The following is an 18,399-nucleotide window of genomic DNA, read 5'->3' on the forward strand; positions in this document are numbered from 1 at the left end:
AGGCATTGAAAAAGATCCTAAAGAGCACAGCACTCTGGGGCTGGAGGAGTCCTGTCTGTGTACAATGAAGGGCTAGAGATTTATAATGGGGGGGTACGTGTACATACGTACCCACATACAAAGGTCTGGAAGAAGACACACTAACTGTTGTTAGAGGTCATCTGTGGAGAGTGGGATTGAGGTGGAAATGGGACAGGAAGGAGAAAAATGACTTTCATTTTCCTATTTTATATACTTCTGTGGTGTTTTAATTTTTAATAAGAGACATAGTATTTCCAGAATAAAAGCACACTGACGGCCAGCATATTTTTAAAGGGTACTCTTTTTGGTCTGGCAAATGGTGAAGTGGGAATTATAAGTCACACACCACTGACCAGGCCAGGCTACACAGGGTCCCTCAACACACTGAGAGCCCACTGCAGATTCGTTATATCTCCCAAAGGAGATGTCAATTTTGTCGGTCCCAAAAATTCTGTTACATCCAAGAGAGATTGCCCCTCTTCTCCATATTCCTGGATCTGAGTCCCCTGTGCCAACCTAGATTTTAGATGGGGACAGTATGAGGCCCAAGCCTATAATGCATGATGTAAATAGTATATGGAAGATGCTGTAATATCACTGAGAGTACAAGATCATCTGGAAATTTGGACTACTCCAATTTCACACGTGTGGGAGGTTCTCAACTGAGTTACTTTGTGTAAATCTCTCAGGCTATCCTTGAAAACAGTAAGGATTACAATTCTAAGGAGACATGAGGAAGATCTCCTTACTCTTCCTCCCCATGCCTTCCCTCCCCCACCAGGATTACCTGCAGTACAGATGTGGCAGGATGAATGTGGGGCCCAAGCAATGCCATTGACACATGCTCGGTGGTTGTTTAACCTAGCAACAGGCGTGCAGGGAACTCGGACGTCCAGAATCACTACCTGTAGAAATGACAAGTAAAAGATACAGGAATTTCACAGTATGGCAGAAAAAACAAAAGACACTACACAAGAAAAAAATATGTTTTTCAAGCATAACTAGTTCATTTGTGGATTTAAAGACTATTAGAGACAGAGGGTCTCTGTCCCAAAAGTTGCTACAGGATTGAGGAAAAAGAAAAAAGACAACACAGGTAATCTATAGTCTGAATCTTAGCAACACAAGGCCTTCAGACTGACAAGGAAGGGGAGATGCAGGAACAGATAACATAAGTTTGGATAATCCACCAAGTCCTGTTAGGTGCATGCATTAAGAATTCTGTGCACGCTCAGCTGGATAGAATGAGAACCCCCTGTCCCCAAAGCAGAATTTGGAATGTAAGAAATATGAGGTGCGGTTTGCACAAAAACAAAGTTAATCACGGCATCATCTCCACTACTGCTTTTATCCCGTAACAGGCTACAGAGAGCTGCCATTTCCCTATCTGCGTGCTGAAGCTGAGAGTCTCTCCAGACGACAGAAGGGGAAAGCTGACTCCTTCTATTCACAGCACCATAAGCATGCATGATTGAGTTTACTTTTTAAATATTGCTCTTCTTGGCTCCGACTCCAACTCTCCAAATATTAAAAGTTGTTAACATGTAGTCCTTATTCTAGATTAGGTTTTCTCAATCTTGGCACTACTGACATTTTGGGTCAGATAATTCTTTGTTGTGGGAGCTGTCCTGTGCATTGTAGGATGCTTAGCAGCATCCCTGGGCTCTACCCACTAGATACCAGTAGCACTGCTCCCCTCCCCTGAGCTGGGACAACCAAAAACGTCTCTAGACAGTTCCAAAAATCCACTGGGGAGAAAACTGCCACCAGTTGAGAACCACTCTTCTAGATATACTGAGCTGTGCTAGATAGAGTTAGGTAGCAGAGCCTATGTTAGCCTGAAGTGGGATGCTCACCTCCATTCCATCCATGGCCATAGTGGCCAGGTAGTTAGGGTCCTGCTTGTTCCAGCAGAGGCGAAGCAGTGGGTGATGCTGTGGGTCTTCGTAAATGATGGTGCTGTGTTCTAGATGGCGAAGGTCAAACATCCGCACCGAGCCATCAGCGCCCACAGAGGCAAACATGTCCCTGCCACCCCCAGCCCGGCTAAATGCAATATCATAGACCTGTTGGTGAATAAGAAGCTCCAGTCAGGTTCAGATCCGTTACCTCCTTTTTCTGCAGCAGAAAAATTTGCTATCCCTAGTGCATCTAAACCCCTGCTAGTGACACAGAAGGAGGTAAGTGTAGGTGAGAGTTCTAACATCAATGACTTTCCAAAGAGTGAAGATCCTTCTGCCATGAAAATTGGCTGGCTTCTTCCCACATTCCTGCTTTCCAAGTCTTCTTTCTCCAACCCCTGTGATAAAACAAAGGGCACAGACTCTGCTAACCAAAAGAGCACAGTAGCTCTGATCAGGTATTCTGAATGCATGGACAGACTCAGTGAAGCCAGAGTCAGTAGCTGTCTTCTGCCACGATCCAGGATTGAGACATGTATTTCCTGAACCTTGATGGCTTTCATGTGTGTGTGATCAGAGGCAGATCTATGACCACATTAAGGCCAAGATCACTGATCTGAAAGGTGAAAGCAGCCCTCCTATAGCCACTTAATAGCAGCCAACATGGTTCTGCTGTGAAACCTGGACCTGAGACTTATTTGTAAGAAAGAGGTAATAGCAGTTGAATTATGGGAGGCTCAGATGTTCCTATATTCACAAAGAGGTTCAGTATCACTCTTTTGTCCTAGGACATGCTCTGTTTCTTCTCCTAGTTGGTTTGTATCTATAAGTGAATCCATTTAGGTTTTGAATCATTTTCTGCATTTATTACTTGCTGCAAACATTGCACACCACTAACGTCTCTGAGAAGAAAAGAGGCAGAGAGCAATGGAGAGCTTCAGAGAAAGAAAAGGATGGAGAGACAGACAAAGCCAGAGCCAGACAAGCAGAGAGAGAAAAACTGAAAAAGAAAAACAAATGCCAAACCAAACCGATGTTCTGGGGTTAAGGATAATAGCTGACTTCTGAGGAGACATGAGTAGAATCTCTCACTAAATATCATGACTCCAGCCTTCTTGAGGTTCTGCCTACTAAGGTACACTGCCAAACAAGCATCTATTTCTATTCAACCTCATAAATTCCTTTTCCCCTGGCTGACTATGAAGAAATTACACTTCTCTTTCTATGGTAGGAATTAGGAGTAATTCAAAAGGGAACTGGGCCAGTCATCACAAGGAGGCCAGACAGATCAAGGCTCTGTCCAGCTATGCTAGGGCAGGGGCGTGTTTATATCAATATGTGCACCCCAAGGGCCAGCTCTTAGTAACTCCTAGGAACAGGGACACCACAGCAGCATCACTAAGTGATAAGATGCCCATGGGCAAGGTGGCCGAGTATGTAAAGCTCTCTCAGCTTTAACTGACTGCTCCTTCATCTGTGCTCCACCAGTGTATTTCATCATGAACCAAGGGAAGGTGACAACTCCCAGATATATGCTACCCTTCTCTACACCAATCCACCAGGCAGCAATGAGAGCCTCCAAACAAGTCTGTACTGTGACAGAGAGATGTAGACTGAGAAAAATGAAAGGTGCTAGGAGGGATCACTGTTTGCCTCAGAGCAACCATCCTCAGGCTCATTTCTTCAGGGCCAGGGTGCTGGGCCAGGGCCTGTTTGCTGTTAAGATCGATTCCTGGCCCTTCCCTCTGGGAGGGGGAAGCTAAGGCATTTCTCCTCCCTCTCTCTGTTCCCTGAAGAGTCTTTGGCAATGGCTGTGTTCCCTCCAGGGTTCTAGCTGCAGCTCCTGGGCTCCAGGAACCCTGCCTCCTCCCTTCGCCCCTCCAGCCTACAGGCAGTAGCAGCTTCCTGCTGCTCCTATTCTCTAGTGACTTCTCAGTTTACCATCGTCTATGTAAGCAATCCCCTGGATTACATCCCCTCAGTTTAAATATTTAGAGTAGTTCTAGTTTTCTGGGTTGGACCCTGACAGAGAACAGCAGGCTAAGTTGTCACATAACTAAAATGTAGCAACCTGTTCCACTTGATGCCAAGGGGTTTCCAGAAGTTCCTTACTGGTCCTCTCTGCAGGACAAATTCTTCCTTTGCCCCGTGGTTTAGCAGCAGCCACGTCCAGCAGCCTTGTAACAGACCTTACCCTTAGGAGCACAGAAAGCCAAAGAACAACCCCTTACTAAGAATGATAAACTGATCACCAGCTTCCCATTCTGCGGACAACCTCAAGTTTCTGACCTAAGGTCAAGGCATCCTTTTTATCTGTACAGACATTAATACTCCTCGCTGTGCAGGGTAAGGTAGAAAAGAAAAGGAAATACTACCCATAGGAAATCAGACTACCAGGAGCATGCAGCAGCTCTGGGAGAAGACTGATGACTATTTTCCAAAATCACTCAGAAGAATGCTTTGATTAAAACATGATCACAAATAGCTCTCCTTGGCTTTTCCAATCAACAGAGGAGAAACATCACCATCAAAATAAAATATAGCCAATTCCAAACAGTATTAAAAGTATAAGTATTAAGTGAACATACTAGAATTTCATAAAACAAGTTTAGAGAAAAACTGATGAATTAGGTTTGTCTGCCAGGAAATTTTCCCTCTCCCTGCCTCCCTCCCACCTCCTTTCCCTCCCCTCAAAAGTAAATATATTTCAAGATAAGTGTTACTCTAACATTATTTTTTTAATCACATCAAGTCTAACGTTGCCTATAAGAGAGTTTGTTATTACAAACAGCAATCTCTGGCATGAAAAGAAAAATGATAGACTATAGAATAAGTTGTTTATATCACCCAAAGAACGCATTCATTTACAACAGTGTTGTTCTCCACTGCTTTGACACATTACTATTTTCTCTTTAGACAAGAAAACGTCAGCATTATACCATGATTTACCCACGTAACTTGCAAAATAGTGAGAGAATAAGCTGACCTCTCACTGAGGGCACAGAAAGCAGCTGAGGAAAAGAGAAGAGGAACAGCATCATTACCTCTTTGTCATGGGCAATCAGTTGAGTCTTCACATGGCCAGACACAAGATTCACTCGCCCCAGCACCTGCCCAGTCTCCAGCCCCCAGATGGTACAAGTCGTATCAATGCTGGAAGTACCTGGAAACAACCAGTGCAAGTCAGTGGCTGACAGGAATAAGGTTTCCAGGCAAGCTTCTCTCCTTGTGCCTACTCCTCTGTTCAGCCCAGGAGACAACGTGCCAGAAACACTTCCTGAGCACAGGGAGGGTAGCAGGAGAGCCAGAGAGTCAAGTATTCAGTCCTTACCCTAGTACCTTAGACCCTGACTGCAGACACAAGATGTACACACATGGGAAGCTCAACTCCACATGAGGAATTAATAACCACATTCCGTATATAGCCTCTTTCCTCCCTGGCCCTGTTCCAGGATGATGCATGTACCTCAGGTCCCTGGTTAAAAACTGGCCCAGTGTGATAATGTAGCTGAGAAAATGTATCTTTGCTTCCTCAAACTGGAATACGCACTCCCTCACTCCCTTACCTAAAAGATAAGGATCCACCTCATTCCAGTCAAAGGAGGTCAGAGGAGCACAGAAATCCGAGTTCTTGTTATTGTTTAGCAAACATTCCAGCCTGGTCTCTGTTTCACCAACCTGAAGGAACAATAATTTAAAAACTCAGCCAGACTTACTTTCGCAAAAAATCTTTAAAGCCTCGTTTAGACAATATCTTAGGAAATGTAACACATAGGGGAGGAAGGTTTTTATCATAAAGAGCAATAAAACCCAGAGGAACTCCCTGAATGCTACTCTTTCCAAGCTTTCTCGCTGCCCAGCTTTGTTTTCCAAATTTTCATCCCAAATTTTTCTACAGGAGAGGTCTTTGCCCAAAGTACCCAGGTCACTTTGCCCAACCCGAAATCTCTGTACCTCACCTGGCTGGGCACTATCCCTCCAGGCTGTAGGAGATGCTGCTAACAATGAGCTCAGCCAAGAGGGGAAGTAAGGCTCCATAATCCATTCACACACTTTACTAGACTCAATGGCCTGGTATTTTGTTTAATTTACTCAAAAATATCTTGGCTGTAAACAAAATAAGAGGCCTCAAGAATGCCCACCCCCACAGAAGGTGATCATCATTACATCAGGTTAACTGGGCCTCGGGTTTCCAGGGCTGACGGCAGCCAGCAGCAGGACTTCAAGGAATTTTGGCTAGATTTACTAGGAAATCTGTTGAGCCAAACAAGGTCACTGCAGATACGCTACCATTTGTTTCTCCCAGGCTGCAATGACACTCACTCCCTCCAACCCCAGTCTGTTCTCTGTGCCTCCATGCTAATAACAGCTGACACGGAGAAAGCCCATTGGTCCAGCTGCTAATCAAGCATCTGCTTACCCTCCACACACGGAGATAGTCACCACTTGTTGCCAGTAGGTCTGGATAGACGCCTTTTGTGTCAGGGATCCACATGAGCTTTGTGGTGGGGTATGGATGATCAAAGGTGTTTCGGCAAATAAACTCCGAACTCTCTTCATCTAAACCAACAAGCTGAACCTGTAACAACAGAACTGAGCCACATAAACATTTGTTTTTCTGGAGCAGTATCAAATACATCATATCTCTGGTCAGTGAAAGAAGTCCCAACGCTGTATCACACTTAACTGCAGAGTCAGGAACTATTATAGAGAGAGGGCATCTAGTCCAACCATCCCATTACTCAGACGAGGAAGCCCAAACTTGGGAGGGGGTGAGTTACATTCAACCCTGCAAGACTAGTAAAAGGCAAAGACAAATTTAAATACAGGTTTTCTTCCAACTCCTGCACTCTTGACTCAACATGGAACTGCATTATCTTCCCAGTCAGTTACACCATCCCCCACAACCCCAGAGGCATTTGACAATGTATAGGTGGTTTTAGATACTCCAGTGATTGGAAGTGCTGTGGGTATTTAGCGCCCAGGGGCCAGGAATATCAAACACTCTTGTACAGTCCCATACAACAAAGTAACATCTCACTTAAAAAGGCAATTGTGCACAAACTGCCCCCCCACACACACACACTGGCTAGTAACATGCTTAGACATAAGGGTGGGTCAAATGAGCATTCAAAAACCCAAAGCACTATAACTGGCAAAATGAGTGGGTGCCCTTGATGAGAAAGTTCCCTGGTTCTGGCCACTTTTCCTTAGAGTCAATTTTAGACCAATATTAACTTCCAACCTTTGCTGTCAAACTTCGCTCAATGGGAAATGCCCACTCAGTATAGATTTGCTTATGAACTTCAAGAGAGAATAGGAAATTTTTGGTAAAGATCCATACTGAGAGGATAAGACTAACCATACAGCAGAAAAACAGAATTCCTTCTACTCATCTTTTTTTTTTTAAGGAAGATTAGCCCTGAGCTAACGACTGCTAATCCTCTTCTTTTTGCTGAGGAAGACTGGCCCTGAGCTAACATCCATGCCCATCTTCCTCTACTTTCCATGTGGGACACCTACCACAGCATGGCGTTTGCCAAGCGGTACCACGTCCGCACCCGGGATCCGAACTGGTGAACCCCAGGCTGCCAAGAAGCGGAACACACGAACTTAACCACTGCGCCCCCGGGCCAGCCCCTACTCTTATCTTTCTGACTTCAGTCTTAGACACCAGTATATTCCTTTTTTGTGTGTGTGACAATTTGATTTAGGTACAGTTGCATACAATAAAATTTACTCACTTTAAGCGCACAGTTCAATGATTTGGAATGTACACGTTTGCAAATGTATACAGTTGTGTAACCCCCACAATAATTAAGAAATAGAACATTTCCATTACCCCAAAAAGTTCTCTTGGGCAGTCATTCCCTTACCCCTAGCCCCAAGCAACCACTGATCTATAGTTTTGTCTTTTCTGTAATACCAGATAAACGGAATCAAAGTATTGAGTCTTTTGTGACTGGCTACTTGCTCTGGAGATTCATCCACGTTGTGTATATCAGTAGTGTTTTAATAACATTGTATTATATGGAAACACTGCAATTTATTTATCCATTCACCAGATGATAAACCTTTATGTTCTTTCTATTTTGGGGCCATTATAAATATTGCTGCTATGAACATTTATGTATAAGTTTTCCTTGGACAAGTTTTCATTTTTCTTGGGTAGACAACTAAGAGTGGAATTGCTGGGTCATATTGTAAGCATATGTTTAATTTTATTTAAAAAAAACCTGCCACCCCATTTTCTAAAGTGGCCGTGTCATTTTGCATTCCCATTAGCAATACACAAGAGTTCCACATGTTCCACATCCTTGTCAGCACTTGGTACTGCCAACTTTTTTTTTTTCTAAGTCATTCTAATAAGTGTGCAGTAGTATTTTAATTTGCATTTCCCTAGTAACTAATGATACTGAGCATCTTTTCATTTGCTTGTTTGCTATCTGTATTTACTCTCTGGTGAAGTCTGTTCAAATATTTTTGTCCTTTTTCTTTTGACAATAGAGTTTAATTTTTAGATTTACAGAAAAATTGGGCAGAAAGCACAGGGAACAGCCATATATCTCCTGCCCTCACAGATGCACAGCCTCTTCTGCTATCAAAACACTTGTACCAAAGTGGTACATTTGTTACAACTGATGAATCTACGGTGATACATCAATATTACCCAAAGTTCATAGTTTATAATAGAGTTCACTCTTTGTGTTGTACAAACTATAGGCTTTGACAAACCTATAATGATATGCATCCACCATTATAGTATCATACAGAAGAGTTTCACTTCATTTTTCACTGGGTTGTTTTCTTATTTATTAAGTTTTCAGACTTTGTATATTCTGGATACAAGTCGCTAGTTACGTGTTTTGCAAACTTCTCACAATCAAGAGCTGTTCTGTCATTCTCTTTCAGTGTTTTTTGAAAAACAGAACTGTAAAATTTTGGCAATGTCAGTTTATCATTTCTTTTCTTTTATAGCTCATGCTTTTTGTGTCCTAGCTAAGAAAGCTTTGCCCAACTCCCGGTCACAAATATTTTCTCCTACGTTTTCTTCTTAAAATTTTGTAGTTTTAGGCTTTACATGTAGGTCTATGATCCACTTCAAATTAATTGTTTTATATGATGCAAAGTATGAATCAAAGTTCACTTTTTTACACACAAATATCTGACTGTCCCAGCATCATTTGTTGAAAAGACTATCCCCCCTCCTTTGCACTACCTTGGCCCCTGCGTTGAAAATCAATTGACCATGTATTTATGCATCTATCTCCAGACTCTTAATTCTGTCCCACTGATCTATATGCCTATCCATTTCCTAGGACCACAGTCAATGAGGGCACCTTTCTAGTGAAGTCCTGAAGTGACAGTGAGTTCTCCAACTTGGTTGTTCTTTTTCAAAATTGTTTTGCCATCTATACGTTTGCTTTTCTGTGTAAATTTTAGAATCAGCTTGTAAAATTCTACAAAAAGCCTGCTAAGATCTTGACTGGGATTATGTTGAACGTACAAATCAGTTTGGAAAAACTGCTGTCTTAACAACATTGACTCTTCCAACCCATAAACACAGCATATTTCTCCACTTACTTAGGCTTTCTTTAATTTCTCTCAGCAATGGTTTTAAGTTTTCAACGTACAAGTCTTGGATTTCTTTTAATAACTTTATTCCTAAGTATTCTTATGCTACTATAAATGGAAGTTTTAAAAATTCCATTTCCAATTGTTTATTGCTACTATATATAATTAATTTTTGCCTATTAATCTTGAATCCTATAACTCTGCTAAATTAGTTATTAGTTTTAGTAGCTTTTTTTGTAAATTCTTAAGGATTTTTCTATGTATATTTATAGATCTTGCCATCCATGTCTGACTTTGAAAAATCTGTATGATGACCAAATATAAATATTCATTTTTATGGAGCACCTTAAAGGCTTTCAAAAATCATATAATGTGTTGGGGGAGATAACATAGGAAGATATAAAAGGAGAAAAAATCCACTGCCCTAATCACAATAACACTGCCTAGCCTAGCAATAAATGTGATGTCACAAGGTAACATGTAATTAGGTGCTTATTTAAAACACAGACAAAAACTGGTAACAGTTTAGAGGAAAGAGCAATCATTCAAAGTGGGCAAGTGAGGAAAAACGGAGTTAGGATCTGAGCAAACAAAGGGGTACAGAAAGGTTCTGGGGAGACAAAGTAGAAAGGGAAGGCATCCCAGGAACATGAGAGAGAAGGAACAAATGTACTAAGATGGCAAACTTAATGACCCACTTGATGGCAGCAGGAAAATCTGTTCGAGGGGCTGGCCTGGTGGCGCAGCGGTTAAGTGCGCACGTTCTGCTCCGGTGGCCCGCGGTTTGCCGGTTTGGATCTCAGGTGCGGACATGGTACCGCTTGGCAAGCCATGCTGTGGTAGGCATCCCATGTATAACGTAGAGGAAGATGGGCATGGATGTTAGCTCAGGGCCAGTCTTCCTCAGGAAAAAAAGGAGGATTGGCAGCAGTTAGCTCAGGGCTAATCTTCCTCAAAAAGAAAAAGAAAATGAAAATCTGTTCGAGAGGAACCATCTGAGACAGCAGTGCAGATGAGGCTGGGAAGGTGTGCCCAGGGCAGGCTGGAGAGCCCTGAAAGCAAAGTGAGGATTGAGGTGGACTTTCCCAGTGAGGGTGTCTGAGAAGGGAGAAGACTATGAGGCCTTGGAGGTATGAGTATGAGGCCTGGTAATTTCCAGCAGGACTGACTGGATCCAGGAAAAGGGTAGAGGCAGGGAGCTCAGCCCAGAGATCCACAGGGGAAGAGGTGGGAAAGGTTAAGGGCTTATGGTGACTGCTGGTGACAATGGCAAGGGATAACCAGGGAGGGCCACAAGAGGGATTTTGACTGAATGAACTGTTCTTAGGAAATTAAAAAGTTGACATTCTGACCTTTGCTGAAAATAATATGTAAAGAAGAAAGACTCCAGATGGAACAGAGAAAATTAGCATCAGCCTTGGGGTGGGGGGAGAAAACAGACAAGAGGCTAAATTTTGGGGCTCATTGGGCAGAATAAAGAATAAACCTCTCATACAGATTGAGCCAGATATTTCATTCATGCATTTATTCAACGAATATTTACCAAGTGACTACTAGGTCCCAGGACCTAAGTGCTGGGGATACAGCAGCAGGCATAAAAGACACAATCCCTCTCTCTAACCATGCAAATAACACTGTGAGGTTAAACTAGAAGAGAAAATGCTACACTCACTTCTAAAAGTTGCCTTTCAAAGTATCAGAGATTTCTCACCAAACCTCAAAATATCAGCTCTTGTGAGCACTTGCCACTCGGGATCCCTTTAAGTAGATATTCAAGGCTTTCCACCACCCGGCCCTAGCCTACCTTATCTTCCACTTTGATTTATCCAGTCACTGCTTCCCATCCCTTTCCCGTCCCTTTCCTTACACTGCCCTCTATGCTTGTAAAACCCTCATACCTCCTTTCCATCAATCCAAATCCTGTCCACAATACAGCACAGTGGCATCAGGCTTCCAGGGCTCCTTATTTGCTACCTCTCGGGCCTTGGACATGTTACTTAACTTTGCTAAACCTGTTTCCCAATGTATCAAGTGAGGATGTTCACAGTACCCACCTCACAGAGCTCTATGTAACACCCGATGCATGTAAATTGCTTAGGAGAGTGCCTTACTCACTGTACGAGCTTTTCATATCCTTACATCTCACCTCCTTCGTAACCATCTGCAGTCTTCCTGGTGCAGGGATATTTCAGTACCTATCTATACCACCTATTGGGTTGACTTATGCCATCCTGCCTCAAGAAAGTACTTACATTACTGCCTTGTGCTATTTCACTTAATAAATGCCTTAAAAACAGGGCGTGTCTTACTTCTGCTTGTACTGCTGACAGCAATGGTTCCCAAACTTGGCTATCAGATTTACCCAGAGTGCTTTCACATTCCCGGGTTCCCCAACACTAGCCCAGGATTCTGATTCAACAAGCATCAAGTGGGCCTCAGGAGTCTATATTCTTAAGAACCTCCCTGGTGACCTGATTCAGCAAGGTTTGACAACTTCTGCGCAACAGAACCTAACCCAAGGAAGAAGTCAAAAAACAGCTGGGATTTAATCTTTCTTGATCTTCCCAAAGAATTCGGGTTTGCAGACGAGAGTTCTATCCTCAGCCTGACTTGAGCTCTTCTACTCCAAGTTGCCAACCAGGTATCAAGAGGAATAACAACTGGCTCTCACTGCTATTCAATTTTTTGTTCAGATACTCAGACATTTAAAATTTAATGATGAAAAGAATATATAAGTTCTCTGTGAAGATTCATATAATACAGAGGAAAGTGGTAAAGTCTCCCATTAACTCCACTCCTAATTCTACTCACTGACACTCAAAACACTGTTTGCTGTGTATCTTTCCAAATGGTTCTCTGTGCGTTTACATACATGTGTAAATGGTAGGTTTTTAAAAAAACATAAATAGGTTTGGACCATAAAATTCATTCTGCAACTTAGTTTTAACAATGTATCTTCGAAGATCTTCTCATGTCAATACAGGTAGCTCTACCTCATTCTTCTGTAGCAGACTGTGTGGTAAGCACACCATAACTGATTCAACAATTCATAGTTATTATATCTATTGTCTTGCTATTATAAACAATACTTTGTACACATGTACAGATGCTTTCTTTTATTGGAGAGATTGCTAGAAGTGTAATTGTTGCATCACATTTTAAATGTTAATAGATTCTGTCAAACAGTCTTCAAAGAGGTTGCTTCCATTTACGCTTTCATTAACAGTATATGAATGCCAATTTCCCCATACCTTTAAAAACACTGAAAATAATCAATCTTTCACAGTTTTTTAATCTGATGAAAAATGGCATTTCGCCATCATTTTACTATTGAGACTGAGCATATCTGTTTACTGACTACTTTCATTTCTAAATAACAACTGTTAACATCTGATTGCTTATGACGGACTGAGTTTAAGCACTATACTTAAAGTTTTACATGGATTACCTCACTTAATCCTCTCAACATCTCCATGATGTAGGTACTATTATTCTTCCCGGTGTCAGAAGATGCTGAGTAAAAGAGAGGTGAACTATCTTACACTTTAAATATCAGTAGTCCCATTCTACAACCCAAGCTCTTCACCATTATGTAGAAACACCAACTTAAAACATCTGCCAAGTTTTCTACTAAGTTGTGTATATCTTTTTCTTATTGATTTGTAGAAACTCTTACAGATGGAGACTGTGCCTTTATTTGTTATACATTTCCTTTGGTAAGCCCATAAAACTCTGGGGGGGAGGGTGCCTTTTTGGAGGTAGATATTTGATTATATTTTCAATTCTTCCATAATTTTTATTCAGATTTTCTACTTCTTAAGAAAAGTTTGGTATTTTGTTTCCCCTTAAAACAGATTTTTTATTTGCATCTAGATTTCTGACTGTAGCACTCTCATTCTTTACACTCCTCTCCCCCATTCCATATGTCCACCCATGCCCACAGGAAGGATGAATTTCTGCTCCGCTCCCTCTTGGAGGAATACTGAGGCTGATGGTTCTGCTCTTCCATCCTCACGCTTAACTAGCAATTGCTAAGCTGATTCGCTAAAGCCCAAGTCAGGCACGTGGGCATGTCTCACTAGTGGGCCTGACCACTCCATGGCAGACAGGCATGACAGCTCTCTTGCTCTTGCACATCCTTCTCCCTTGTGCAAAGGCAAACTGGCCTGCGCAGAATGAGTCTAGCTATCCTTTGCTCCAGCTTCTCAGCACCTTCAACTGAGTGGAGGAGGTGAGGTTGGGTCTGCCCTTGAATTAGAAGTGGAAAAACAGAAAGCCTCATTTAAACTGAGAATAAGCTGCATTTTTCTAAGTCAGTTTACCAGGCAGTAGCACCACATTGGAGGCGCTTGTTCAGCATTTAATAGTGGGTCTAGATTTCTCCTTTAGCTACTATTTGTATATAACTTCCTTGATAAGAAGCCCCCAAGGGGAAAGAAGGTGACTGGTAGAATTTAGACACCAAAATTCTACCCTGAACCCCTTAGTATTATATTCTCTACCATTTTCTTGCTCAGACGTACAAGTTTTATCTACTTTAATGATCTTTCAATTGGGTTTATTTTATTTTTTAAATGTACTTTTAAATTGTAAGACAACTATAAAGTGCATGACCAGTGTATAAAATCAAAGTACAGAAGTATATAAAAAAAAAAAGTTAATAACTTCCCCACATCCCATCTCCAATATATCACATTATTAATTTGGTGTGCATTGCTTTTACACTCTTCTCTATGCTCAAACATATACATACACAAGTGTAAGTTTTCTCTAACTTTTAGAAAAATGGGATACTATATCCTATCCAATGCTATAAACCTTATTCTTTTTTTCTTTTTTTTTTTTTTTGAGGAAGATTAACCCTGAGCTAACATCTGCTGCCAATCCTCCTCTTTTTGCTGAGGAAGACTGGCCCCGAACTAACATCTGTGCTCATCTTCCTCTACTTTATATGTGGGATGCCTACCACAGCATGGCTTGACAAGGAGTGCCAGGTCCGCACCCGGGATCCAAACTGGCGAACCCTGGGCCACTGAAGCGGAATGTGCGAACTTAACCACTGCGCCACCAGGCTGGCCCCAATGTAAACCTCATTTTTTATTAAACAAAATAATGGGCATCCCTCAGGTCAATATGTATGTAGATCTAACTCATTCTTTTAATTGATGCACAATATTTCATAGAATAAATGTACCATACTATATGTCTCAACGATTCCCCTAACGGTGTACATTGTTTCCCCTTTCTGCCACTACTGTCTTGTACATATGTGCTTATGTACTGCTCTCTTTTTTTTTTAAAGATTTTATTTTTTTCCTTTTTTCCCCAAAGCCCCCCCAGTACACAGCTGTATTATATTCTTCGTTGTGGGTCCTTCTATTTGTGGCATGTGGGGCGCCGCGTCAGCGTGGTCTGATGAGCAATGCCATGTCCGCGCCCAGGATTCGAACCAACGAAACACTGGGCCACCTGCAGCGGAGTGCGCAAACTTAACCACTCAGCCACAGGGCCAGCCCCTGTACTGCTGTCTTTATATCCAGAAACCAAACTTCCAAGAATGGGACTGCTGTATAAGAAGGTATATGCATTATAAATTTTAATAGATGCTGTTCTATTTTCTAAATAGACTGTGGCAACTCACACTCCTACCAGCAATATGTAAAGGTGTTCATTTCTCTATATCGTCAACAACACTAGAAGCAATAACTTAATTTTTACAAACTTGAAAGGGAAAAATAACATCACAAGGTCAATTCTCATTTCCCTTAACTACCTGTGAAGTTGAGTATCTTTTCCTATTTACCAATCACTTGCATTTCCTCTCCTACGAACTCACTATTTCTACTCTTGGCCATTTTTCTATCACATGAAGTAAATTAGCTCCTACTGTCTGTCATGTTTGGTTTTTCTTGTTTTGTTTTTTTTTTAAGGTTGGCACCTGAGCTAACAACTGTTGCCAATCTTTTTTTTTTCCTGCTTTTTCTCCCCAAATCCCCCCAGTACATAGTTGTATATTTTAGTTGTGGGTCCTTCTAGTTATGGTATGTGGGATGCCGCCTCAGCATGGCCTAACGAGCGGTGCCAGGTCTGTGCCCAGGAACTGAACCAGCAAAACCCTGGGCCACTGAAGCAGAGTGCACGAACTTAACCACTCAGCCACGGACCGGCCCATGTCATGTTCTGAAAATACTTTCCCCTGGCTTATTACTTGCCTTTTGACTTTGTCCATAGGATATCTTTTCACATAGAAATGTTTTGTTTGTATGTATTATAAATTGTCCATCTTTTCCTTAGTCGACACTGGATTTAATGATTGGCTTAAAGACTGCCTTCTCCTCTGCTTACCCTCACTGCCCTAGTACAAATTTCCTGGTCAATTTTCTTTTACTATTGTTTGTGGGACTTTTCTTTACATTTAGATATTTGATCCAGAATTAGTTTTCATATATGATGTGAATTACAGGGTCCTAAATTTTTCTGCCAGAGGAACAACCAATTTATGTCATACAATTTATTTTTTCCTCAGTGAATTAAAGTTCTATCTTATCACATATTATATTTTTATATATACTTAGATCTGCTTTGGACCACTCTACGTGGTTCCACCAATCTCTCTGGCTAAAACTGTACCAGTTCCAGTATGTTTATTCACACCTGGTAGGGCAAGTGTTCCCCTCTGTTTTTCAACACTTGCCTTCTTTTTTTCCCATAATTTTTTTTTCACATCAGTATATATTTAAGTCTGGAGACAGTACTGCAGTCCTGGCCCTGTTTTTACCTACTATGTCACTTTGGGCAAGTCACTTAGCTTATCTGGGCTTTAGTTTCCTCATCTTCCCATAAGTTTTGACATGTAGTATTTTTTCCAATCTGTTCATTTCCCTTAACTTAAAACATTTTTTTCTAAATACATGGTCGATTTTTTAAATTATCTTTTTAAAAAGTGCATTATTTTTCCATATAAATTTATATATTCTTAGGTCTATTCTCAGGTATTTATAATAGCACAATCTGTAATAGGTGCAGATTTGCACATTATTCCTTTATCTTCTATCATCAAATGTGGCTAGCCTAATTCCTCCTTCTCCTCTTCGAGAGGCCTCAATTGTTTGGTTGGATGTCCAGAAGATTCCTTCTTCACCCTTAAAATGTAGAAACATTCCTAGGAAATATGTCAGTGCCAAACGTTCTGCATCAATTTTTCTTGACACAGTTTGAACTCATTATTTCAAACCTTCATTTCTATAAAGTCTTCTTCAACTATGTATTTGAGTTTTTGTTTCATTTCTTTGGTCTTCTTCAGGTACACCAATTATACCTAAGTTAGATCATCTTTATTTTCTGCATCTATTATATTCTAATAGTTAATTTCTATTCATTTTCTCAGTCTGTCTTCCCTATCCTTCACTGTGTTTTCAGCAGTTTGCCTTCATTTTTATTCTCTTTCCAATGAGGCTTCTAATTCTGTGATAATTTTTGTTTTCTCTTCCACTATTTTCCTGGGCTTTACCTGCTGATGTTCCATTTTCTCCTGTTACCATGCCTTAGTTTACCTGATCCCCTGTATCTCTGCTTGGAGTTCTTTATTTTAAGTTCTTTGAATTTATGGTGGCAGGACTGGCCATTAGTTTTCAATGGAGGTAAAAACATTTTTCTAGTGTGGGTACTTTACCTGCCACTTGTTTCCCATTTTTCCCCTCCTTTCTTATAGTATCTTTCTATAGCTACTGTGCTGGTTCCTTTTGAACAGGCAAGTTCTTCCTAGATGATCTGAAGGAGATTCCTAAGGGAGAGAGGCCAAGGCCATGTTCCAAGTTAGCAGAAACACTTGAAGTTTTTGCAGCTCCCCAGTCAACAGAGGTGAGGAGCTGTTAAGCTGCTCACAATTCAATCTCTCTTCCGAGTTGCCTCATCTAATGATCCACAGAAGACGGCACGTCTATGTGTCTCCTTGTATAGCTTAGCTCCCCTCATACCCAAGGTGTCAAACAGGGTCTGGAGAAGCTCCTCCTGCCAGCCTGTGCACCATTCTCAATGTCCCAAGCAAAAGACTGTCAATTTTGCCCATTAAAATCCTATGGTGGAGAACTGCGCTCTTCTGAGTTTGAAACCTGCAGCCACAGGTATCTTTCCTCAGCATCTCCTAGACCCATTCGATCTTCATCATACTGCCATCCTTCCTCACTTATGGGTGGAGCATAAAGAAAAATTATCTGACTTTAATCATCACATTGGCAATGCTTAGGTTACCCTGCTGCCTTTTTCTCCATAGTCTTCCCCGTCCTCCTGCTAAACTTCTCTCTCTCACCTCCACTGCCTTTCTGCAACTATTGCTTCACAACACCTTACCTCAACATGTGAAACAAATGCCCTTAAAAAGAAAAGGCTGTGAAGCAAGATTGTTTTTACTTTTATCTTTAAAGATTGGCACCTGAGCTAACATCTGTTGTCAATCTTTTTTTTTTTTTCCCCTTTCTCCCCAAAGCCCCCCAGTACATAGTTGTATATTCTAACTGTAGGTCCTTCTGGCTCTGCTGTGTGGGACACCACCTCAGCATGGCTTGATGAGCCATGCTAGGTCTGTACCCAGGATCCGAACCAGTGAAACCCTAGCCCGCCAAAGCAGAGGGCATGAACCTAACCACTCAGCCACGGGGGCAGCCCCATTTTTACTCATTTTTAAACTGTGGATATTACTATGTCAGATGTCTCCTAAGGAGCAGATATGCAACATAAAATATTTACTCCTTGGAGGCATGAACACATCTTCACTTTCCATGACTTTCATAACAATAACATAAATTACTGCTCACCTTACTCTTATACTTTAAAAAAATTTAAAAAGTGCCATGTCTACTTTATTATTATATGCTCCTTGAGGGAGGAAACCGTATATTCCACT

General features: G+C 41.4%; 1 protein-coding gene across 3 annotated transcripts in view; it reads right to left on the bottom strand.

Moving 5' to 3' along the window:
• DCAF7 (DDB1 and CUL4 associated factor 7) overlaps nt 1–18,399 on the bottom strand; it is a 28,390-nt gene that overhangs the window by 6,533 nt on the left and 3,458 nt on the right. For all 3 annotated transcript variants that reach the window (XR_002811393.2, XM_023652241.2, XM_023652242.2), the window contains exons 2-6: nt 6,343–6,501; nt 5,489–5,600; nt 4,967–5,085; nt 1,878–2,087; nt 809–926 (exon numbers count right to left, since the gene is read on the bottom strand). Coding sequence is in view for 2 of the 3 variants with exons in the window: in XM_023652241.2 (XP_023508009.2) it covers nt 809–926; nt 1,878–2,087; nt 4,967–5,085; nt 5,489–5,600; nt 6,343–6,501 (718 nt within the window). In the remaining variant the exon portion in view is untranslated. The remainder of the gene's footprint in view (nt 1–808; nt 927–1,877; nt 2,088–4,966; nt 5,086–5,488; nt 5,601–6,342; nt 6,502–18,399) is intronic.

This window comes from Equus caballus, chromosome 11 (assembly GCF_041296265.1).
Source record: "Equus caballus isolate H_3958 breed thoroughbred chromosome 11, TB-T2T, whole genome shotgun sequence".
In the NCBI taxonomy this organism is placed as follows: Eukaryota; Metazoa; Chordata; class Mammalia; order Perissodactyla; family Equidae; genus Equus; species Equus caballus.